This window comes from Hypanus sabinus, chromosome 21, assembly GCF_030144855.1.
Source record: "Hypanus sabinus isolate sHypSab1 chromosome 21, sHypSab1.hap1, whole genome shotgun sequence".
NCBI lineage: Eukaryota > Metazoa > Chordata > Chondrichthyes > Myliobatiformes > Dasyatidae > Hypanus > Hypanus sabinus.
Window position 1 is genome coordinate 1,123,001 of NC_082726.1, and position 25,642 is coordinate 1,148,642.

The 25,642-nt window shown below is 45.3% G+C and overlaps 1 protein-coding gene across 6 annotated transcripts in view; it reads right to left on the reverse strand.

Moving 5' to 3' along the window:
* Nucleotides 1-25,642, reverse strand: part of tjp1a (tight junction protein 1a) — a 248,985-nt gene that overhangs the window by 122,811 nt on the left and 100,532 nt on the right. For all 6 annotated transcript variants that reach the window (XM_059945847.1, XM_059945843.1, XM_059945841.1 and 3 more), the window contains exon 4: nucleotides 14,991-15,093. In XM_059945847.1, coding sequence (XP_059801830.1) covers nucleotides 14,991-15,093 — 103 coding nt within the window. The remainder of the gene's footprint in view (nucleotides 1-14,990; nucleotides 15,094-25,642) is intronic.

Below are 25,642 nucleotides of genomic sequence, written 5' to 3' on the forward strand. Positions count from 1 at the left end.
ATTGGAGCTTAAAAATCTTCATACAAGAACGACCGAGGCCAAGGGCTGAGTCTCCGCGGTAGAAACTGTAGCTGATCAAGCCCAAAGCCACATCCAGGTGCTGGAAAAGCAAGCTCAAAACCTGTCTGACCATATCAATGATCTTGAGGAGAAAGAATATATGAATCACCGATCTATCTGAAGGTACAGAAGGCATCCAGCCAGCAAAGTTTTTTGAGGGCTGGCTGTCTAATTTCCTTGTTTTGGAAACCAAGGCGGGACGCATTAAAGTGGAAAGAGATCACCATACGCTGGCTTCAAAACCGGGACCAGGCCAACGCCCTTGACCCGTCCCATAATTTCGGTGATAAGCAAAGAGTGATGGAGGCTTCGAGACGCCGTGGGACTGATGCCCAGGCTTTAATATATGAGGGATCCAGGCTTATGTATTTTCAAGATTTTTTGGCAGCCATTATTCGAAAGCTCAAGGAACTTGACCAGGTAAAGAAGCGGCTGAGAGAATCCAGAATCCACTACTTAATGCTATACCCAGCGGTGCTGAAAATCACCTACAATGGGACCACCAAGATATTTGATTCTCCTAGCAAAGCTAAAACTTTTGTGGACATGTTGGGCTAAAGAATGTATACAGTATATTGTGTAGCCCTGGTTATGGATGATAACATGATCGATGGTCGCTTTATTTTAACTTTTCATTACTTGACGGCAAGATATCTTACAGGATGGGTAACATGTTAGTTTTGATTAATACAGCTTCATTATTTGTTTAAATTAGCAATGCTGCTCCAGCCTGAAGGAGTTTAAACATGATGGTAACAAATCAGTGGATTGATAAGTTATGCCCTGTTTTTATTTTTTACTACGTTATAGCCATATTGGCAGTGGGGCAGAATACGGGGTGCAAGAAGGTTCAGATATCCCCTTTAAGTGTGGGGTAAGGCCCACACTTCAGTGCTATTCAGCACTATTGGCACTTTGTTCTTTTTTGTGTGCTTTTTTATTTACTTATCTCTGCTCAGCTGATCTTAAGTCAGGTTTCTTCTCCTCCAGAGTCAAATCATTGTTATAAAGGGTTATGACCAGTAATAGATTAAAATTGTGCACTTGAAACATTAAGGGGAGTCATTCACCAATCAAGAGAAAGAAAATCCTACGAAACCTGAAAAAGGAAGGGGTGGATATATAGCCTTATTGCAGGAGCCACATTTAAATGATAAATAACATCTAAAACTGCAACAGAGTGGATTTGATCAAGTCTATTTTTCATCTTTTAATACCTGGAGTGGGGGAAGGAGTGGCCATTTTAATTAGGAAAAACTTACCTTTTAAGTTATTAGACTGCATTAAGGAGAAGTATGGGAGATTTGTGATTGTTAAGGCTTCAATATATGGAGAGCAATATGGTATTCTCAATGTTTACTGCCCTCCAGCTCATCCTCTCAAATTCCTAACAGATGCTTTTTCCAAACTTACAAGCTTATCAATACAAAACATTATTGTAGGTTGAGATTTTAATTGTCTCATGGACACATTGATGGACAGAATGCCTAGTGGTCCCCCATTGCTCTCCTCACAGTCCAAACAAATCATGGGCTTATGTGGAGAAGTAGGACTTGTGGATGTCTGGAGGTTGTTACATCCCTCAGACAAAGACTTCACATTTTTTCCTAATCCACACAGGTGTTGCCACCACAATATACTTCTCACTAACCCCCAAAATGTTCCTAGGTTTAGTTGTATCCTGCACAATTGGAAATATTGCTATTTCTGACCATGCAGCAGTATATTTAAATATTAAGCCCAAAGGTAATTTAGCACAATCTAGACATTGGAGGCTGAATACTTTTATTCTAAAAGAGAATTTATAGACTACTTTATTAATTCCAAATAAGCTAGTAGTTCATCGATGCTCTGGAAAACCACTATGGCCTATGCAAGGGGATTAATTATCTCTTACTCTGCTAGTAAGAAGCGACAAGCTGCGGAACAACAGCGACTAGTAGAAGCAAGGCTTGCGGCAGCTGAAAAGGATTATATTAATAAGCCCCTGCAACCAAGTTACAGAATATCACAGCCTACGCTGTACACTAAACTCTTTACTTACACAAGCAGCCAAAAGAAAACTGACATTTGCTAAACAACGATTTAGCTGAAAAGAAAAATGCCTCTCAGACTATTGCTTCAATTAGGGATGGGACAGGAGCTCTCACTAGTAATTCTAAAATGATTAATCTTGTGTTTAAGAATTTTTATTCTAAACTGTATCAATCTGAGCAATGTAATGATGGACAATCTCAGATGAAGTCCTTTTTCAGGAACTTAGATCTCCTAGGCATTTCTCCTGAACAAGATTCCCTCCTCAATGCTCCATTATCTATACATGAGATACAGGAAGCTGTGAGACAGCTCCAATGTGGGAAGGCCCCTTGTCCTGATGAACTCACTAGTGAATTCTATAAAGAGTTCACAGGGTTATTATCAGAGCCTATGCTAACCATGTTCAATCATGCATTTAATTGCGGTCTCCTCCCACCATCATTGAGAGAAGCTAATATCTCCCTAATTCTTAAGAAAGGAAAGAGCCCTGAAGATTGTGCCTCCTACAGGCCTAGTTCATTGTTAAATGTTGACTTAAATCTTACCTAAAACCTTAGCGCTGCGATTGGAAACTGTTACCTTTTATCATAAGAGAGGATCAAACATATTTTGTAAAAGGCCATAGATCATCTAACAATATTAAAAGATTACTTAATGTGATTCAGGCATGTCAGCAACAGGTGGTGGTCATTACTTTAGGTGGTTAGGTGATAGGTGGTTTCCTTAGATGCAGAAAAGGCCTTTGATTGTGTTGAATGGCTGTATCTTTCTTTCACTTTAGAAAGATTTGGTTTGGGCAATAATTTTATTAAGTGGGTGAAGGTTCTTTATAATGACCCTTTAGCTGCAATTCTCACTAATGGTATCAGGTTGGATAATTTTATTATTCTGAGGGGCAGCTCGCAGGGCTGCCCTTTATCACCACTATTTTTCACACTAGTGATCGAGCCATTGGCTGAGGCTATTCGGCAAGACCCCAAAATATCTGCTCCAGACATAGGACTAATGTCACATAGAATTATACTGTATGCGGATGATGATCTAATTTTCTTATCAAACCCTGTTATATCAGTGTACCACCATATACAACGCATCAATTCATTTAGTGTCTTTTCAGGTTATAAAATCAACCTTACTAAATCAGAGGCTATGCCTTTGGGAATCTGCAGAAGGTCCCTGACACTCAGGGTGTTTTCCCCTTTAAATGGTTGCAGACAGGTTTGTTTACTTGGCATATTTATCACACCTACGTTTGACCAGTTGTTCAAAGCTAACTTTACACAGTTATTTGACAAAATTAAACAGGATCTTGAGCGATGGAGCACTCTTCCCATTTCTTGGCTTGGCCGAATATCCTTGCTCAAAATGAACATTCTTCCTTGTCTGCTCTACGTAATATGAATGATCCCAGTCATTTTTATCCAACAAATACTTTAAAAAAATAAATGGCTGGTTTGTTCCTTTCATATGGAACAAAAAAAGACCCTGTATTAAAATATCTAAGTTACAGCTTCCAAGTAGTCCAGGGGGTCTGAATTTTCCAGACATTAAAAAAATATCAATTAAGTTCCTTTTTATCTTACGTGGTTGACTGGGTTTGCAGGGACCCCACCTCAATTTGCCCTCTTATTAATTTGCTTCTCCTCAATAAGTGAAACTAGTTAAGGAATATTGTTACAATCCAATAACAATTAATACAGTCAGGGCTTGGAGGGCAGTGTGACAAATTGAGGGCAACGCAGCAAAAATATCACCCTTCACTTCAATAACCGGCAGAGTAGATTTTCAGCCTGGCATAATGGATTCTGGATTTAAACTTTGGATTTCTAAGGGTATTTTCCATCTAGGAGATTTGTTTGATGAAGGAATGATGATGTCTTTTAGTCAAATAGTACAGAAATTTAACATACCCAACAGGGATCTTCTTCGTTTCTTTCAGATAAAGAGATTATATACATGAAATTATATCATTGCTAATTGATTTCTATAGTTCTGACATAGAAAAGAGGGTGTTTTGTTCTAAGGGTGAAGTCTCCATTAGTACTTTTTACAGCATCCTCAGGGAATGTTCTTGTGGAGAGGCTGAGCAGCTGGGAAGGGTCTGGGAGTAGAAATTACATCTGAAACATGGGAAGACATCTGTGATAATGTAAAGAAAATTTCAGTTCGTAATAGAACTAAAGCATTGCAACTCAAAATTCTGCATAGAGTCCATCTGACTCCAGATCGTCTCTTGAAATTTAAGATGGGGGTTTCTCCAATGTGTTCTAAATGTAAAGTAAATACTGGAACTTTCACCCTCTGTTTTTGGACTTGTCCCAAACTTCAGGCATACTGGAGTGATATTTTGGGTGAAATGGAAAAGATTCTGAAGATGGAGCTTGAACTGGAACCAGTGTTTTTTTTCTCTTAGGCTTACCCAGCAGTTGTATTATTAATGCACATCAGAAAAAACTTTTTAACATTCTGACTTTTTGTGCGCGGAAGAACATTTTACTTTGTTGGATATCCAATAAGACCCCTAGACTTTTTGGTTGGTGTAAATTAATCATGGAATACATTCCTTTGGACTTTTTGACACGTATGGTACACTCAAAAACAAATAGTTTTCATAAAACATGGCAATCTTTTCTGCAGTATATAGATGTAAACCTCAACACGTACAAACAAGCTGGAGGAATTCAGCAGGTCGGGCAGCATCTGTGGAAACGAGCAGTCAATGTTTCAGGCCAAGACCTTTCGTCAGGACTGAAGGAGGAGGGGGCAGGGGCCCTATAAAGGTGGGGGGAGGAGGGTGGGAAGGAGAAGGCTGGTAGGTGCCAGGTGAAAAACCAATCAGAAGAAAGTTCAAGGGGTGGAGGAGGGGATAGGCAAGAAAGGTGAAGAAGGAATGTAAGGGGAAAGCACTATGGGTAGTAGAAGTAGGTGGAACCATGAGAGAGATGATAAGCAGCTGGAAGAGGAGGCAGAGTGAAACTGGGATGGGGGAAGGGAGAGGGAGGGAATTACTGGAAGTTGGAGAATTCGATGTCCATGCCAAGGGGCTGGAGACTACCCAGACAGTATATGAGGTGTTGTTCCTCCAAACTGAGTTTGGCCTCATCATGGCAGTAGAGGAGACCATTTATGGACATATCCGAATGGGAATGTGAAGTGAGTGGCAACTGGGAGATCCTGTCTGTTGTGGCGGATGGAGCGGAAGTGATCGATGAAGCAGTCCCCCAATCTGTGTCGGGTCTCGCCAACTTTTCGGTAAGCTTGTTTGTACATGTTGATTTGACCACAGCATCTGCGGTGTACTTTGTGTTTAGTAGACGTAAACCTGTCTGCTATACTAATAAGGGTTTTTGTATAGGATGTTGTGGTGATGTCTATATTTTGATGCAAGTGTTCTGATAGCTGATATCTGTGAGGGGAAGAAATGTAAATGTAAATATATCTGGAAATTGAAAGTTTTGTTATGCTGAGCAAAAAAAAAAATTTTAAAAAGGAGGAAACCGAAGGTTAACAAAGGTCCTTATCGGGAGATCAGAGATGGAGAGTCAGCAACTTTGAATTCCTTAATATTATAATTTCAGAAGACCTGTCCTGGGTCCAGCACATAAGTGTAATTACAAAGAAAGCACAGCAATGCTTCTATTTCCTTCGGACTTTGCAAAGATTTGGCATGACATCTATAACTTTGATGAGCGTCTATAGATAGGTGGCAGGGTGGAGATACTTCTCTACCACAGGAGGTGTAAGGCACTCCTTCCCTACATGAGTCTGCAGATCACCCTTGGGCAAGGTGTCGCACCTGCTTAGCGTCACCAACCCCCCCCTCCCCTGATCAGGGTCACTTTAAACCATAGAGCAAGTGGTGGATGGTCATTTCAGCAGCTGATGCACATCAGAAGCCAGGCAGACAATGCTGATCAAGATGACCATAGACGCCAGGCAGACAAGTATTATTCATAGCTGAGGTTGCCATCTTGTACAAAAACTGCCCAGAAGAAGGCAATGTCCACAGCAAAGAACAATCATAGTCAAGACCTGATCACCAACATCATGACACGGCACATAAAGAACCAACTACAGATATGTCATGACCGACTGCATCACAGCCTGTTACAGAAACACTAATGCTCTTGAAAGGAAAGTCCAGCAAAAAGTAATATATACGGCCCAGTCCATCACCTGGAAGACCTTCCCTCCATTGAGCACATCTACACAGAGCATTGTCACAGGAAAGCAGCATCTATCATCAGGGAACCTCCACCCAGGTCATACTGCCTTCTCACTGTTGCAATCAGAAAGGTGGTGGAGGAGCCTCATGACTCACACCACCAGATTCAGGAACAGTTATCACCAGCAGACTCCTGAATCAGAGGAGATAACTTCAATTCAGCTTCACTTGCCTCATCATATTGAGCCAATGGACTCACATTCATGAACTCTTCATCTCATGTTCTCAATATTTATTGCTTATTTCTTTCTTTCTTTTTGTATTTGCACAGTTTGACTGTCTTTTGCACACTGGTTGTCCCCCCAAGTTGGTGTGGTCTGAAGTTGATTCTAATATGGCCAATGGATTTATTGAGTATGCCCACAAGAAAAATGAATCTCAGGATTCTATATGGTAACATAAATGTACTTTGATAACAAAATTACTTTGAAGTTTGAACTACAAGGATGAGATCAGAAATGCAAGGGTTTCTATTCAAGGCAACCTTAAGTAGACTTGGGCAGTTGAGTCAAATGGAATATTTTTAATTACAGAAGAGTAAATACAGAGAGAATGCTTCCAACAGTCAAACCAGAGGCTATCAGAGTCAGAGACATACAACATGGTAAAAGGTCCTTCGACACAACTGGTCTATGTTGATCAAGATGCCCCAACCCAGAGTCTTATTTACCTACAAAACCTTTTCAATCCAGGTAACTCCCTCAACTGTCTTTTAAAAGTTGTTATTGCACCTGCCTCAACCACTTTCTCTTAGTAGCTCATTCCACATACATAAAATCTTTGTGAAAAAAAATGCCTTTCCTATTAAATATTTCCTCAGTACAGCAATCATCAAATCTGTACCCCTCATGATTTTATGCACCTCTATAAGATCACCTCTCAGTCTCCTATACTTCAAGAAATAAACCTCTAGTCCAACCTCTACCAGGACTCAGCCCCAAGTCCTGATGGCAACAGAGTCATAGTCATAGAAAAGTACAGCAGAGAAACAGGCTCTTCAGCTCATCTGGTCCATGCCGAACCATTTAAGCTGCCTAGCCCCATCAAACTGCGTCCAGACCTTAGCCCTCCATATCCTTGACATCCATATATGTATCCAAAATTCTCAAACGTTGAAATTGAGCTCACATACACCACTTGTGCTGACAGCTCGTTCCACACTCTCACCTTTGTATGAGTGAATAAGTTTCCTCTCATAGTCCCCTTAAACATTTCATCTTTCACTCTTAACCCATGATCTCTAGTTGTAGACCCACCCAACCTCAGTGCAACAAGCCTGCTTGCCTTTATCTTATCTATATCCCTCAATTTTGTATACCTCTAACAAATTTTCTCTCACTCTTCTACATTGCAAGGAATAAAATTCTAACCTATTCAATCTATCCTTATAACTCAGGTCCTCCAGTCCTGGCAACATCCTTGTAAATTTTCTCCGCATTCTTTCAACCTTATTTACATCTTTCCTGTAGGTAGGTGACTAAAACTGCACACAATACTCTAAATCAGGCCTCACCAACAACTTATACAATTTAGATTAACACACCAACTCCTGTACTCAATACTTTGACCAATGAAGGCCAATGTACCAAAAGCTTTCTTTACGACCCTCTCCACCTGTGCCACAATTTTCAATGAACTATGGACCTGTATTCGTAGATCTCTCTTTCCCATGCCTGACCACTCCCTGTGTGAGACCTACACTGGTTGATCCTACCAAAGTTTAACACCTCACACTAGTCTGCATTAAATTCCATCTACCATTTTCAGCCCATTTTTCCAGCTGGTCCAAATCCTGCTGCAAGTTTTGATAGTCCTCCTCGTTGTTCACAACACCCCAAGTTTGGTGTCATCTGCAAATTTGTTTATCTAGTTTATCAAATTATCATCCAGATCATTGATAAAGATGACAAACAACAACAGATCCAGCACCAATGCGGCTCCTCACTGGTCACAGGACTCCAGTCGGAAAGGCAACCATCTACCACCACTCCCTGGCTTCTCCCTCAAGGCCAATGTCTAATCCGATTTACTAACTCATCTTGAATGCCAAGCAACTGAACTGTCTTGACTAATCTCCCATGTAAGACCTTACCAAATGCCTTGCTGAAGTCCACGTAGACAATATTCACTACCTTGCCTTCATCAACTTTCTTCCAACTTCCTCAAAAAACTCTATAAATTTGGTTCGACATAACCTATCACACAAAATCCGTACTGACTATTCCCAATCAGTCCCTGTCTCTCCAAATACTCATATATCCAGTCCCTTGGAACAACTTCCAATAACTTTCCCATTACTGACATCAGGCTCACCGGCCTATAATTTCCTGGTTTATTTTTTGAGCATTTCTAAAAAAAACTGGAACATTACCTATCCTCTAATCCTCCAGTATCTCACCTGTCAATAAGGATGATTGAAATATCTCTGCATTTTCTGCACTTGCCTCCCACAGGGTCCGGGGGGGGGGGGAAACCTTGTCAGGCCCTGGGGATTTATCCACAACCGTAATTTGCCTTAAGACAGCAAACACCTCCCCCCGTTCTAAAATCTGTATAGACCTTGTTGCTGCCTTGCCTTTCTTCTATAAACTGTGTCAGTCTCCCAGTTACAGATGCAAAAAAAATCAGTTTTAAACTACCCCCATCTCTTTTGGCTCCACACAGAAATTATCATTCTGATCTTCCAGGGGATCCTTGCTATCCTTCTGCTCGTAACAGATCTGTAGAATCCCTGAGGATTCTCTTTCACATTGTCTGCTCGGGCAACCTCATGACTTCTTTTAGCCCACTTGCTTTCCTTTTTAAATGTTCCCTTGCATTTCTTTTACACAAGTACCTCATTTGTTCCTATCTGCCTATACCTGCTATGCACCTCTTTTTCTATCTTAACTAAGCATGCAATAATTGTCAATATTTTTCATTCTTGAAAACTTTGGTGTATTCCTTCCTGTTTAGTGACATTTTTTCAATAGCAGTGCAATCAAAACTGAACACAAACTCCAAGAGTAGCCCCACTACTGTGTTTGCAACCACAACACAACCCCCCAATTTTTATACTCAGTCCCTTGACTAAACAGCAGAATCACCAAATCCATTAAATTTAGAAGACCTTCCTCTAACCAGAGGGATGAAAAAGTGTACTACAAATGAGCAAATTATTCCTGCTAAAAGTTCACATGCTCCAGAGCTGGACTAGAAACAGTTTCTAAGGGAAGTTCTTTCAGCTGGCAGCCACCATAGGTTTGAGAAAAAAATTAATGTGTAATCTGAAGATTTGCTAAATTACAAAAAAAATAAAACAAAAAGAAAATAATTGCCGCAATAAGTGGTCAACCTTATGATGATGTACAGTGAGGAAATGCATTCAATGAAATAACAATAAAATTAAATGTGGTGGATAGCATCGTGAATGAGGGCACATTACAACAGAAATGACACATTATCACATTGTTTAAACACAACAGCTGTGGACCAAAATGCATCAATGTCTACATTAGCTCATTAGATACCATGCCAAACATGATGTTAGCTGAGGCCTCGTCCACACTAGACCAGATAAATCCGTAACCAAAGCTTTTTCTCTTTGTTTTGATCCTCTGCCCACACTGAAAAGGCGTTTCCCTCCCCCAAAAACGGAGCTTTTCTAAAATGCTCTCCAGAGTTTGTAAATCTGAAAATGCTGGCTGGGCAGTGTAGTGCGTACTGGGTAACCAGAGCTTTTTAAAAATGCTGTCATGACGTGCCAGAACAGAGGGTGGCAGCAGCACGGCATTTCATTGTTTTCTTGAACTGAGAGGAGGAAACGGAAATAGCATACCGTTTCTTTTTCACTTGTTTTCTGTAGCTGTGTCCTGCGCGTGTGCCAAGTAGGAGGAGATTAACCCAAATACCTCTTTTAATGTGGACGGAGGTATTTTCAGAAACGCCTGGTGTGGACGTCTATTGTTTTTTCGCGACACCGGTATTTTCAAAATTCACCGGCTCAGTGTTGATGTGGCCTGAGAGGCACAATTCTGTAGCGTATATTTACAGGTGATGTGCAATCTTGACACTTGCTTCTGTAACTCTTGCTTCGGCTAGCAGCTTAATCTGGGGGGTGATAGCCCCCCCCCCCCCCAGCCCGGCCAAACTTAAGAAATCTCGTTTGGGTGGATGCTGCGCGATGTGCCCACTATTACAAATCAGTACCACAAAATGACATACCACAATATGCGATTAAATGATTGAACTTTATAATTCTTAATCTGACTATATGGTTAGTAAAGAAAACAAAAAAAGAAAACTGGCCCATTCTCATGAAACAGTCTAATGTGCAACGTTGGAGCTCACTGATAAGGCTGTTCGTCCGCCATTGATCTACTTCGACCCTCGCTGACCTTCGGACCCTCGCTCCAAGTCCATTCTGTCCAGCAGTCTACCAACTCTCTCCATTCGCATCTTCTCTCCTCATCTCTCCCCAGGAAAAGACCGCAAAAGAGACACAAAAAAGAACAACATCCCACTCAGTGGCTAGCATGCCCTATTACCCCCATTCATAATCCAAACATTGCTGCTACAGAAAAAGCATTACCTCAGAGAAGCAAGTGCATTAGCAGTGAAACCTTACATCATGTTACACTCTCCCCACACCAAATTTAGTCTTGACCTCATGGCGTTGAGATAATTGCCAGCCCTTCCTGCAAAACACAAGTCCAATCCAGGTGCACAAGACAGTGACAAAGCACCCCAAAACGGTAGGGGTCACACACACTCTTGGTGCTACGTAGGACAACCTATCTGGTGGTCTCCTAATTCTGAGACCTCCACACCCCCTCACCTAACTCTTCAGGTTCAGACACGACTAGGGATCCTTCCGGTCTACCTGGCGAGGCCTCCCCCAACCTATCACTCATGCCCACCTGCAACTCGGACCCTTCTGTCCTGTGGCCAATCCCTGCTTCTTCCCCTGCAGAGTCCCGTTGCAACCCAGGCTGCCCGAAGATAGCCAACCCCACTTCACCTGACTCAGCAGGAGAAGAGCTGGGAATCTCTTCCTCAATCAATTAGCAATTAGTGAAAGGCAGCATATACCACATATCCAGGTACTCATCCTCCAAATCAGTATCTCTCTCTTAGGGGTATGGACCGGCCTAACCTCACCTGCTGTGGGCCCTACAGCCGTTCCTTCAGAGTCCTCTTACTAGGTGTAGGCTCCAAGTCGGAATCTGGGTCTATCCGCATCTCTTGCCCCAGGGGCACAGGTGGTTCCGATGGAGAATCTTGACAGGCCAATTCCCATCCTCTGGTTTCATCTGGAAAACTGGTAGGTTTGGCACCTGACTCTCCACCACATAGGGCATAGCCAACTTATGCTTTCCAGGTAGCTCCAAATTCCTTATGAGGACTCGTTCTCCCAGCAGGAGATAGGAGAATCTCACCTTTTGATTATACCTCCTCATATTTCCTTGATTCTGCTTGGCAGCCGTGACCCCAGCTAATTCATAAGCCCTTTTCAGCTTTCTTCTCATATCAGACACATACTTCAGGTAAGTCTTTGGGGGTAAGTCACCCTTGTCAGTCCCAAAACAAAGGTCAATAGGCAACCTCATCTTGCATCCAAATATCAACTAATCTGGCAAGTACCCAGTAGCTTCATTTTATGTATAGTTGTTAACTATGAACCAGATAACCCTGTGAGTGATAGGGCGTGGTCCTCAGTTTCTCAACTCCAAGCATGCCCAGTAACTCATGGATGAGTCTGCTCTTGAAATCCTGTCCCTGATCACTATGTATCTGCCTGGGAAGGCCATAATAGATGACCTCCCACAACACTTCTGCCACTGTAGACACCCTCTGGTCCTTGGTAGGAAAAGCCTGAGCATATCTGGTGTAGTGGTCCAAGACATTCACCATGTTGCTGGCATTGGGTTCTATTGATAGGAAAACCATACACAACAGGTCCAAAGGCCCTGCACTCTGCAAGTGGGACAAGGGTGCTGCCGCAGAGGCAGTGTCTTCTGCCATATGCATTGAATGCATGACTTGCAGTACTCTTCAACCTCTAATTTCATCCGGGGCCAGTAAAACCAGTCTCTGAGCAATCCATAGGTCTTTTCCACACCCAAATGTCCAGAATCATCATGAAGTGACTTCAATGTAATCCTCCAATATTTCTCAGGCAGAACCAGCTGGCAACACCGAGGTTGGTAAGGGGGTAACATGACACAATATAAGTTCTGGTTCTTCAACTCCAACCGAGGCCATTCTTACAGTAATTGAGGCACTGATTCGTGTTCCACCAGAGTTCTTGCAGTAATGGAGGCACTGACTTGTCTCCCTTTTCGACCACTGCCCAAACAATACCAATGTCCCGATCATTTCACTGAGCAGGTACCACTTCCCCAGAACTCAATTCCGGCAGCTGATTTGTCTTCAGAGCAGTCAGGTTACAATAAACTTGGGGAATGGTGTCATCAGAAGCTCCCAATTGATCCACCGCTCGATCCTGCCCCTTCTTTCCCTCTGCCTTCACAGTGATGGCAAACTGACACATGGCCTTCACCCCTGGGGTAGGAACGCTCTCCCACTCCTCATCCCTGACCAGTCCCTCATGCGCCCGTCGAGACAAAGCATCATCATCAATGCTCCTGCTTCCTGGCCGGTATTTAAGGCTGAAATCATAGGCAGACAATGCCGCCAACCACCAATGGCCTGTGGCATCCAATTTTGCCAAGGTCAGGATATAAGTTAGGGGGTTGTTGTATATCTTCACCTCAAACTTGGCCCCGTAGAGGTAGTCACTCAGCTTATCTACCACTGCCCATTTCAACGGCAGAAATTCCAGCTTGTGCATGGGATAGTTTTTCTCGGAGGGCGACTGACTCCGGCTGACAAATGCAATGGGCCTCAACCCAGTGCTCTGATCCTGATACAGGACATTTCCTAAACCCTCTCAGCTAGCATCCATGTGCAGTACATACAGCAATTGGGGGTCCACAAAAGCCAGCACCAACGCCTGGGTCAGCAGCTCCTTCAGCGACTGAAAGGCCTCCTCATATTTTGCATCCCACCTTGGTCCAAAGGGCTCTGACGGGCTAGGATACACTCCACCCTCATTGTCCTTTTCTCCCCCTCCCTTTCTTCCCTAAGGGAGGGTAACTGCACAGAAGCTAATTCAACGGGTGACTTACTTTCGCATAGCCTTTCATGGACCTCCGATAGTAACCACAGAACTTGAGGAACAAACGCAGAGTGCTCACAGTATTGACCAAGTGGTAACCACCTCTATCTTGGCTGGATCTTTAACTACCCCTATCACACTTTCACTCTGCCTCCTCTTCTAGCTGCTGTCACCTCTCCCTGCTTCCCCTCTCCCACCATTTGATCTTTCCTCTGATTGGTTTTTCACCTGGCACCTACCAGCCTTCTCCTTCCCATCCTCCCCCCACCTTCTTTATGGGGCCCCTGCCCCCTCCTCCTTCAGTCCTGACAAAGGGTTTCGGCCCGAAATGTTGACTGCTCCTTTCAATGGATGCTGCCCGACCTGTTGAGTTCATCCAGCTTGTTTGTACATGTTAATATAGGGGATGATAGACACCCCTCCCCCCACCCAGCCCGGCCAAACTTAAGAAACCTCATTTGGGTGGGTGCTGTGTGATGTGTCATTACAAATCAGTACCATGAAATAACACACAGTACGCAATATGTGATTAAGTGATGAACTTTATAATTCTTAATTTGATTATATGGTTAGTAAAGAAACAAAAAAAAGAAAAAGGGCCCATTCTCATGAAACAGTCTAATGCGTAACATTGGAGCTCACTGATAAGGCTGTTCGTCCACCATCAACCTCCTCTGATTGTTGCTAACCTTCAGACCCTCGCTCCAATTCCACTCCGTCCGGCAGTCTACCAAATCTCTCCATTCGCGTCTTCTCTCCTCATCTCTCTCCAGCAAGACCGCAAATTCTTGGCTCCCAGACACACAAGAAAGTACAACTCATTGGCTAGCATGCTCTAACAGAGCAGAACCTCTAGTCATAACCCAAACATTGCTGGTACAGAGAAACCATTACCTTAACAGAGGAACATTACAGAGAAGCCATTACATTAGCAGTGAAAACTTACAGCGCGCATTATCCATTTAGATAAGGAACTTTCAATACTCTGTGCCAGGATCAATTGCTTAACAGAGTAGCAGTTCAATGCACTTTGGATCTGCCTCAGCTGCAGCAACCAGAATTTTGATGATGTCTGTGTGGAGCTCACACACTCTCTCTGATGATGTAGTGTGTCCCATTTCTTTCCATGGTTAGTGCTGTTCCATGCTGGTTAGTGAGTTGGTTGGCTACAGTAGCCAACACCAGTGTTGGTGAGTGGCAGAGAAATCAGGGGAAAAACCAAAATAAATTTCACAGGCAGTAGGATAGTGGGATTAGTCAAAGCTGGCATGGACTCAATTTGATGATTCACCACATATATCACAAGGAAACATGAATCTGAATGACAAGGTTGACTAAATACTGAATTGTGCATAGATTGCAAATCTCCACACTAATGAGGCAAATGTTCACTGAACATACAGTTCCTCTTATAATTACTCATATTTTAAAACAAATAAAATATACAATTCTTGATCCATATCCTGACAAATGCACCATGCCCACTTACAAATGCCAGACTCCACTTACAATCTTTGCATTCTTTCCACTTTTCCTCAGCTGCTGAACGGCAAAAGCATGTTCCACGTTATCCATTGAAACTCCATTAACCATGGCAACCCGATCATTCTCACTGGGAAAGAAAAAAAGCTGATGAAAATGGTGCCTCTCACTGTGCTTACAATCAATTTATAAATGATAAAGAATTAATTCCACCTCTTCAGCATTATTGTTCTATTTACAGATTTTGAATTATGGATTTATACATTTGGAAATTAGCTAATTAGGGAGAGCCAGCATGGCTTTGTGTGGGGCAAGTCATGTCTTACTAACTTGAGTTTTATTACAAGGTGATGAGGCTGATTAACTAAGGTAAAGCTGCATATGTTGTCCACATGCATTTTCTTGAGGTTTCGACAATGTCTCTCATGGAGGCTCATCCAAAAAATTAAGATGCATGGTGAAATGGCCATTTGAATTCAAAATTTGGTAGTGGTCAATGGGACTTAATCTAGCTGGAGTTCTGTGATTAGTGGTGCCCATCCTGGGGGGAGCCTCTGCTGTTTGTATGGCATATAAATGACCTGGATGAAAACATTGGTAACACTGGAGAACAAATTTTTTCAATAGTGTTCTGTAGCGGTGTGCTACACGCAGCGCTAAAATTACGACACGGAGTCGGTAACTGCAGTCGAAGGAAAAAAACTTTATTCGAAATCCTCAGCCTCACTTTTAAGCCTCCCTCAACCTGACCCCCGTGGCACAGAGGCTCCAAAGCTCTGTGCTCGCAAACCCCCGTAGGCTATCTAATTGTGAGCTGGTTCGGATGTGCCAGGAAATGGGTCACCACATAACCACCCCCCCCAGAACCGGCGATACACCCCCCAATGTCCACAGTCTGGGCCAGAACCTGCTTGGGAGGTCGGCCTCTGCGCCGAGGTGCCAGAAACTCGGCCAGTTGTGCCAGGTCCACATGGGCCGGTTTGAGGCGGTCCACTGTGAAAACCTCCTCTTTCCCCCCAACGTCTAGCACGAACTTGGACCAGTTGTTCCGGAGCACCATAAATGGCCCCTCGTATGGCCGCTGCAGCGGTGGCCGATGCCCGCCCCTTCATACAAACACAAACTTACAGTTCTGCAGGTCTTTGGGTACACAGATCGGGTTCCGCCCATGCCGTGAAGTGGGTATGGGGACCAGGTTACCGAGCTTCTCGCGTAATCTGCCCAGGAATGCTGCGGGATCTTCCTCTTGCCCCTGTGGGGCTGGTAGGAACTCCCCGGGGACGACCAGGGGCATGCCGTATACCAACTCGGCCGACGAGGCGTGCAGGTCGTCCTTGGGCGCTGTGCGGATGCCGAGTAGGACCCAGGGAAGCTCGTCCGCCCAGTTGGCTCCTCGCAGGAGGGCCATGAGGGCCGACTTCAGGTGACGGTGGAAACGCTCCACTAGCCCGTTCGACTGTGAGTGGTAGGCAGTTGTGTGTTGCAGCTGAGACCCCAAAAGGCTGGCCATAGCTGACCACAGGCTGGAGGTGAACTGGGCGCCTCTGTCGGAGGTAATGTGGGCCGGTACACCAAAGCGAGATATCCAGGTGGTGATCAGGGCTCGGGCGCAAGATTCAGAGGTGGTGTCGGTGAGCGGGACCGCCTCTGGCCATCTTGTGAACCGGTCCACGACAGTCAGGAGGTGCCGCAGGGGGCCCACGATATCCACATGAATGTGGTCGAAACGCCAGTGGGCGGGATGGAACTGCTGCGGTGGGGCTTTGGTGTGTCGCTGCACCTTGGCGGTCTGGCAGTGCATGCACGTTTTGGCCCATTCACTGACCTGTTTGTGGAGTCTGTGCCAAATGAACCTGCTGGAAACCATCCGGACAGTTATCCGGATGCAGGGATGCGCCAAGTTATGAATGGAGTCGAAAACACGGCGCCGCCAGGCTGTCGGGACGACGGGACGGGGCTGGCCGGTGGCGACGTCACAGAGTAGGGTCCTCTCACCCGGGCCTACGGGGAGGTCCTGGAGCTGCAAACCGGAGACTGCGGTTCTGTAACTCGGAATCTCCTCATCCTCCTGCTCTGCCTCTGCCAGTGCCTCAAAGTCTACCCCTTGGGAAAGAGCATGAACGGTAGGGCGAGAGAGTGCATCCGCCACAACATTGTCCTTACCCGAGACGTGCCGGACATGTCGTGTATTCAGAGAGGTGGCATTGCTGGCGGGACGACCAGGGGTCGGACGCTTTCGTAAACACAAAGGTAAGCGGTTTGTGGTCCGTGAACGCGGTGAAGGGCCGACCTTCTAGGAAGTACCTGAAATGCCGGATTGCCAGGTAGAGCGCCAACAGCTCCCGGCCAAAAGCACTGGACTTGAGCTCGGGTGGCCGCAGGTGTTTGCTGAAAAACGGCAGGGGTTGCCAGCGACCTGCGATGAGTTGCTCCAGCACCCCACCGACTGCCGTGTTAGATGCGTCCACTGTGAGGGCGGTAGGGGCGTCCATTCTGGGATGTACTAGCATTGCGGCGTTCGCCAAAGCTTCCTTCGTTTGAACGAAAGCGGCGGCGGACTCCTCGTCCCAGGTAATGTCCTTGCTCAGACCCGACATCAGGGCGAACAGGGGGCGCATGATCCGGGCAGCTGAAGGGAGGAAGCGGTGGTAGAAATTGACCATACCTACGAATTCCTGAAGGCCTTTGATCGTGGTGGGTCGGGGGAAGTGGCGGACCGCATCTACCTTAGCGGGCAGAGGGGTTGCCCCGTCTTTAGTAATCCTGTGGCCCAGGAAGTCAATGGTATCGAGTCCGAACTGGCATTTAGCGGGGTTGATTGTAAGACCATACTCACTCAGTCGGGCGCAGAGTTGACGGAGGTGGGACAGATGCTCCTGACGACTGCTGCTGGCTATGAGGATGTCGTCCAAATAGATGAACGCGAAGTCCAGGTCCCGTCCCACCGCGTCCATTAACCGCTGGAACGTCTGTGCGACATTCTTCAGGCCGAATGGCATGCGGAGGAACTCGAAAAGGCCAAACGGGGTGATGAGAGCCGTTTTGGGGACGTCGTCAGGATGCATTGGGATTTGATGGTACCCTCGGACGAGGTCTACCTTGGAGAAGATCCGTGCGCCGTGCAGGTTTGCTGCAAAGTCCTGAATGTGTGGCACAGGGTAGTGGTCTGGTGTGGTAGCCTCGTTCAGCCTGCGGTAGTCACCGCACGGTCTCCAGCCTCCCGTCGCTTTGGGCACCATGTGCAGGGGGGAGGCCCATGGGCTGTCGGACCGCCGGATGATCCCCAATTCCTCCATCCTCTGGAACTCCTCCTTCGCCAGTCGGAGCTTGTCCGGGGGAAGCCACCGAGCGCTGGCGTGGAGGGGTGGTTCCTGGGTCGGGATGTGGTGCTGTACGCCGTGTCGGGGCATGGCCGCTGTGAACTGCGGTGCCAGAAGCGATGGGAAATCCGCCAGGACCCTGGTGAAGTCGTTGTCGGACAGCGTGATGGAGCCGAGGTGAGGGGCTGGCAACTGGGCTGCACCCAGGGAGAACGTCTGAAAGGTCTCGGCGTGTACCAGTCTCTTCCTGGGCAGGTCAATCAGTAGGCTGTGAGCCCGCAAAAAATCCGCACCCAGAAGCGGTTGGGCTACGGCGGCCAGTGTAAAGTCCCACGTGAACTGGCTGGAGCCGAACTGTAGCTGCACCTGACAGGTGCCATAGGTCCTTACTGTGCTGCCATTCACGGCCCTCGGGGGGGGACCTGGTGCCCTGCTGTGGGTGCCGTAACTCGTCCGAGGTAAAACGCTGATCTCGGCACCAGTATTGACCAAAAACCAGCGTCCCGACCTTCTATCCCACACATACAGGAGACTATCCCGATGGCCAGCCGCCGTAGCCATCAGCGGCGGCTGGCCCTGGTGTTTCCCGGGAACTTGCAGGGCGGGCGACAACGGCGGGCTTCTGTGCCCCACCGCTGGTGGTAGAAGCACCAGTGTTGCTTGGGCCGGGGGTTGGCGGGCTCTGCGGCCAGGCCTGGACTGGTTTGCTGCTGGGAGCGTGGCTAGGAGATCTGTGCGATGGACGCCCCGCTCACCTTTTTGGCGTTCCACAGCAAGTCCGCCTGGGCTGCCACCTTCCGGGGGTCAATGAAATCCGCGTCGGTCAGCAGCAGGCATATGTCCTCGGGCAGCTGCTCCAGGAATGCCTGCTCAAACATGAGGCAGGGTGTGTGTCCGTCGGCTAGAGACAACATCTCATTCATTAAAGCCGATGGAGGTCTGTCACCCAAGCCATCCAGGTGCAGTAAACGGGCAGCCCGCTCGCACCGTGAGAGTCCGAAAGTCCTGAGGAGCAGGGCTTTGAATTCCGTGTACTTGCCGTCTGCCGGGGGCGACTGTACGAACTCCGCGACCTGGGCCACTGTGTCCTGGTCGAGGGAGCTCACCACGTAGTAGTAGCGGGTGTCTTCTGAGGTGATCTGGCGAACGTGGAATTGGGCTTCGGTTTGCTGGAACCATAGGTTCGGTCACTGTGTCCAGAAACTCGGCAGTTTCAACGAAACCGCATGAACAGAGGCGGCGTCGGTCATTTCTGGTCCAAAAATCGTTTGGGCCGTCGGTGTCACCAATTGTAGCGGTGTGCTACACGCAGCACTAAAATTACGACACGGAGTCGGTAACTGCAGTCGAAGGAAAAAACTTTATTCGAAATCCTCAGCCTCACTTTTAAGCCTCCCTCAACCTGCCCCCCGTGGTGCAGAGGCTCCAAAGCACTGTGCTCGCAAACCCCCGTAGGCTATCTAATTGTGAGCTGGTTCGGATGTGCCAGGAAATGGGTCGCCACAGTTCCCTCAATTTTTTTTGGTTTATGATTGTATTCGCTTGAAGCCATATACAAAGGTAATTTCAGACTACTTGTATCACGTAGGAATTTGGAGAAATATGAAATTAACTTTTATTGAATATAATGTGCTTAATTGCATAATGGTGCTTTATGCTCTGTAGTACCTCAACTGAGCTAAAATGTTTTGTCGATGATTTTCATTTGTACTCAGTGTTTGAGGCTTCTTGCTCAAGTGGCCAAGCAATAACAAGTCAGCATTGATGCATTCCAGTTGCCCTGATGCCATTTCTCTATGACCGCAATGTCTTAGTGAAACCTTTCACCATGCTCATCACTGATGGCACCAAGATTTGCAGGGAAGAAGTCTAAATGGTAATGCAGAAAATTAATCTTCAGTGTCATATTGTACTTCATATTGTGCTTGAGTGTCATATTGTGCTTGAAGTATGTTGTCAACCAGCTACATGTAGCTTGGTGCTCTGTAATTGCCAACAAAATTTTCAATAACATCCTGGAATGTCTTCCATGCAATTTTCTATGGCCCCACGAGAAGTTCTTTGCATTGCCTATCATTGATGACCTGTTTGACCATCAAGAATGCCTTCCTCAATCTTGCCATAAGTTACTGTGATTTGAATTATGAATTGCAATAACAAATATAATGATTTTAAGAAATGATGCATGATAGGGAAATTTCATGGTGATTTTCACCATAATCAGTCCGAAGTTCATAAAGTACACCCAAAAGTATTCAGGAAGCAAAATCATCGCTATTCATTGTAGGTGGGATAGTATGTTTGCAGGTGATACAAAGATTGGTGGTGTTATGGATAGCATAGACTGGCAAAGAGACAGATCAGTTGCAGATAGGGGCAAAGAACTGGCAGATGGCCAAATGTGAAGTCTTGCAATTTGGTAGGTCAAATATAAATGGACAGACCCTTAACAGTGTTGATGAGGGATCTTGGAGTCCAAGTTCGTAGCTCCCTGAAAATAGCTACATAGAGTGATTGGGAAGGCATATACATACATAATGACATAAGAGATAGGAGCAGGAGTAGGCCAATCGGCCCTTCAAGCCTGCTCCACCATTCAACAAGATCATGGCTGATCCAATCTTAACTCGTTTTCACCGAATCCCACAAGGCAACAGTGCCAACCAACAGGGCACCATGCCGCCCATTTTATTTTATTATTCATCCCGCCCAAAACCATGTGATCACCCGGGGGAAAAAAAAACGATTTGCCAATTGAGGAGAAAAAATCTGGAAAATTCCTCTCCGACCCATCCAGGCTATCGAAAATTGGTCCAGGAGATCACATGGCTGATCTAAACCTAGCCTCATGTCCACTTATTTGCTTGCTCACCGTATCCCCTAATGCTATTTTTATCCAGGAAAATGTCTACCTCCGTTTTGAATTTATTGAGTGTAGTAGCTTCCACAGCTCTCTGGGACAGTAAATTCCACAGCCCCACTACCCTCTGAGTGAAGAAATTTCTCCTCATCTCAGTCCTGGAATGGCATCCCCTTATTTTAAGATTATGCCCCCTAGTCCTAGTTTCACCCATCATTGGGAACATTCTCCCCGCATCCACCCGATCAAGCACCTTCACAATCTTATATGTTTCAATAAGATCACCTCTCATTCTTCGGAACTCCAATGCATGGTTGCCTTTATTAGTCAAGGCATTGAGTTCAAAAGTCAGCATGCTACAGTTTCATAAAACTCTGGTTAGGCCACCTTTGGAGTACTGCCATACTGTTCTGGTCACTTCATGACAAGGAGGATGTCAAGACCGTGGAGATGGTGCAGTAGATCTTTACCAGGATGTTGTCTGGATTAAAGGGCAAGTGCTGTAACAAGAGTGTGTGCATGGCCAAGTGGTTAAGGTGTTGGACTACTGATCTGAAGGTTGTGAGTTCAAGCCCCAGTTGTGTCCTTGAGCAAGGCACTTAAACACACACTGCTCCAGTCCACCAACTGAAAATAGGTACCGGCAAAATGCTGGGGGTTAACCTTGCGAAAGACTGGTGTCCTATCCGGTGGGGTGTCTCATACTCCACAGAAACCAGCACAAGCACTGGCCTATAAGCCTCGGTACAGACTTTAACTACACAACAAGAGCATGGACAAACTTGGATTGTTTTTTCTGGAGTGGCAGAGGCTGAGGGGAGATTTGTTGAGGTTTATAAGATTATTAGATAGACAGTATCTTTTTAGACAGGGTTGAAATGTCTAATACCAAAGTTAAGATGAGAGGGGACTATTTCAGAGGAGATGTGAGGCAATTTTTTTTTTGTTAAACAAAGTGATGGGTGCCTGGAATGTGTTGGCTGAGGTTATGGTAGATGCAGATAAATTAAGGACATCTAGGTGCCGCTCATAGGCACATGAATACGAGAGAAATTGAAGCATATAAACATTGTGCAAGTCAAAGAGATTATGAATAAACAGTCGGGCACAAACATCAATAATACCTGATGTCTCATTGACAAACTCTGCCATCCTCTTTAGGGATGATGCCAAGGCGGGGGGGGGGGGGGGGGGGGGGGTGGGTGTGTGTGTTTGTACATACACACACTCCTGTCACCTGTCCCAGCTGATTGGCTAGTCCTCAACAAATCAGGTTTCTGCTATCCCACCTGGCTTGCAATGAAATTCCAGTTCTTTCTTATAGAGAGATCTTCATCTTTATTAAAACTCTTTAAAAAAAATTATTTGAGTTTTATTTAATTGCTTCCTTCACCAGGCATTCACAAAGTCACAGGCGCTTCACAGTAGTTTTGTGCTGAAGTCAATCCAATGGCCATCACAAATGCAATGTTAAGCTGCCTCCAATTTCTCCAGGTAACCCAAACAGATACATCTCCTTTGCTTCCTTAATGCAGGTTTCCACCGTGCTCCGCATTCACAGGGAATCTTGTAAACATCAGCCATTCCGAGTCCCAGGTCATCTTTGACCCATGTAGGTTATGAGTTGAGTTTCCTTATAGTTTGTGGATGGTATTAATCTGGTATTTCTTCAGGATCCTACAATCTTTCCAGAAACCACAATATCTTTAAGTGGGTAGGAGAACAGCCAGAAGTCGTGCTACATATTGGCACCAACAATATAGGTAGGAAAAGGGAGGAGGTCCTGAAAACAGACTACAGGCAGTTAGGAAAGAAGTTGAGAAGCAGGACCTCAAAGGTAGTAATCTCGGGATTACTGCTTGTGCCACATGACAGTGAGTATAGGAATAGAATGAGGTGGAGGATAAATGCATGACTGAGGGATTGGAGCAGGGGTCAGGGATTCACATTTCTGGATCATTGGGACCTCTTCTGGAGCAGGTGTGACCAGTACAAAAAGGACAGGTTGCACTTCAATCAGAGAGGGACCAATATCCTGGCAGGAACGTTTGCTAAGGCTATTGGGGAGAGTTTGAAATAGAATTGTTGGGGGGTGGGAACTGAACTGAAGTGACATTGGAAAGGGAGGTAATGGAGATAATGTGAAAGGGAGGATAGGTAGGTGATAGAGAAGGGTGATGTCCAATGGTTTGAGATATGTCTATTTTAATGCGAGGAGCATCATTAATAAAGCAGATGAGCTTAGAGAGTGGATCAGCACTTGGAGCTATGATGCTCTGGCCATGACAGAGACTTGGATGGTGCAGGAGCAAGAAATGCTACTTCCAAGTACCAGGCTTTAGATGTTTCAGAAAGGATAAGGACACAAAAGAGGTGAGGGGGTGGCACTGTTGATCAGAGATAGGATCATGGCTGCAGAAAAGGAGGAAGTAATGAAGGGGTTGTATACAGAGTCTCTGTGGGTGGAAGTCAGGAATAGGAAGGGGTCAATAACTCTACTGTTTTTTTTAATTATATATAGACCACACAATAGTAACAGGGACAGAGAGGAGCAGACAGGGAGACAGATTCTGGAAATCAGTAATAATAACAGGGTTGTTGTGGTGGGAGATTTTAATTTCCCAAAAATTGATTGGTATCTCCCTAGAGTGAGGGGTTTAGATGAGGTAGAGTTTCTTAGGTGTGCTCAGGAAACTTTCTTGACACAATATGTAGATAAGCCTACAAGAGGAGAGGCTGTACTTGATCCGGTATTTGGAAATGAACCTGGTCAGGTGTCAGGCCTCAGTGGGAGAGCATTTTGGAGATAGTGATCACAATTCTATCTCCTTTACCATAGTATTGGAGAAGGATAGAAACAGAAAAGTTAGGGAAACATTTAATTGGAGTAAGGGGAAATACGAGGCTATCAGGCAAGAACTTGGAATCATAAACTGCAAACAGATGTTCTCAGGGAAACATACGGAAGAAATGTGGCAAATGTTCAGGGAATATTTGCATGGGGTTCTGAGTAGGTACGTTCCAATGAGACATGGAAAGGATAATAGGGTAGAAGATCCATGGCGTACAAAGGCTGCTGTAAATCTTGTCAAGAAGAAAAGAAGAGCTTACGAAAGGTTCAAAAAACTAGGCAATGATATGAAACTAGAAGATTGTAAGGCTAGCAGGAAGGAGCTTAAGAATGAAATTAGGAGAGCTAGAAGGGGCCATGAGAAGGTCTTGGCAGACAGGATTAAGGAAAACCTCAAGGCATTCTACAAGTATGTGAAGAACAAGAGGATAAGACGTGAGAGAATAGAACCAATCAAGGGTGACAATGGAAAAGAGGGTATGGAACCAGAAGAAATAGCGGAGATACTTGATGAATGCTTTGCTTCAGTATTCACTATGGAGAAGGATCTTGGCGATTGTAGGGATGACTTGCAGTGGACTGAAAAGCTTGAGAATGTAGATATTAAGAAAGGGGATGTGCTGGAGCTTTTGGAAAGCATCGAGTTGGATAAGTCACCGGGACATATTGTCAATAACACATTGTTGAAGGTGGAGCCGTAGATGTAGTGTATAGTATATGGACTTTAGCAAGGCATTTGATAAGGTACCCCATGCAAGGCTTATGAGAAAATGAGGCACAATGCTACAGTATCTCCTGCCTGATGGTGGTTGAGGGGGGGGGGTCAAAGAGATTGTTGGACAGGTGGAAGGGATCATTGACATTGCTACGATGATGTATGCAGCACTCCTCATCAAAGTTTCTCATCAATCAATCATCAATCAGAGTGGAAGAGAGACCCCGATAATCCTCCTCCCAATCCTTTATAGGATCTTGTGGTCAGATGCTTTGCATTTCCCAGAGCAAGCCTCACTCCCATCAATCTCCTCCGGAAGTGGTATTGAGCAACCAGGTGAGATGTAAAGTGTAAAAGAGAGGTGAGAGTGGACATCAGACTGTTGGAAAACGATGCTGGAGAGGTAGTAATGGGGAACAAGGAAATGATGGACAAACTGATTCAGTATTTTGCACCATCCTTCACTGTGGAAGACACTAGTAGAATGGAAAAGTTCCAGGTGTCAGAGGCCATACAGTGTGCAAAGTTACCATAACTAGAAAGACGGTTCTTGCGAAACTTGAAAGGTCTTAAGGTAGATAAGTCACCTGAATCAGGTGATATACACCCCAGGGTTCTGAAAGATGTGGCTGAAGAGATTGTAGAGGCATTAGTAATAATCTTTCAAGAATCACTGGACTCTGGCATGGTTCCAGAAGACTGGAAAATTGCAAATGTCACTCCGTTCTTTAATAATGGAGGAGGCTGAAGAAAGGAAACTCTAGGCCAATTAGCCTGACCTCAGGAGTTGGAAAGTTGTTGGAGTCGATTATTGAGGATGTGGTCTCAGAGTACTTGGAAGCACATGATAAAATAAGGTGTAGTCAGCATGGTTTCCTCAAGAGAAAATCTTGCCTGTCAGTCCTGTTGGAATTATTTGAAGAAATAACAGAC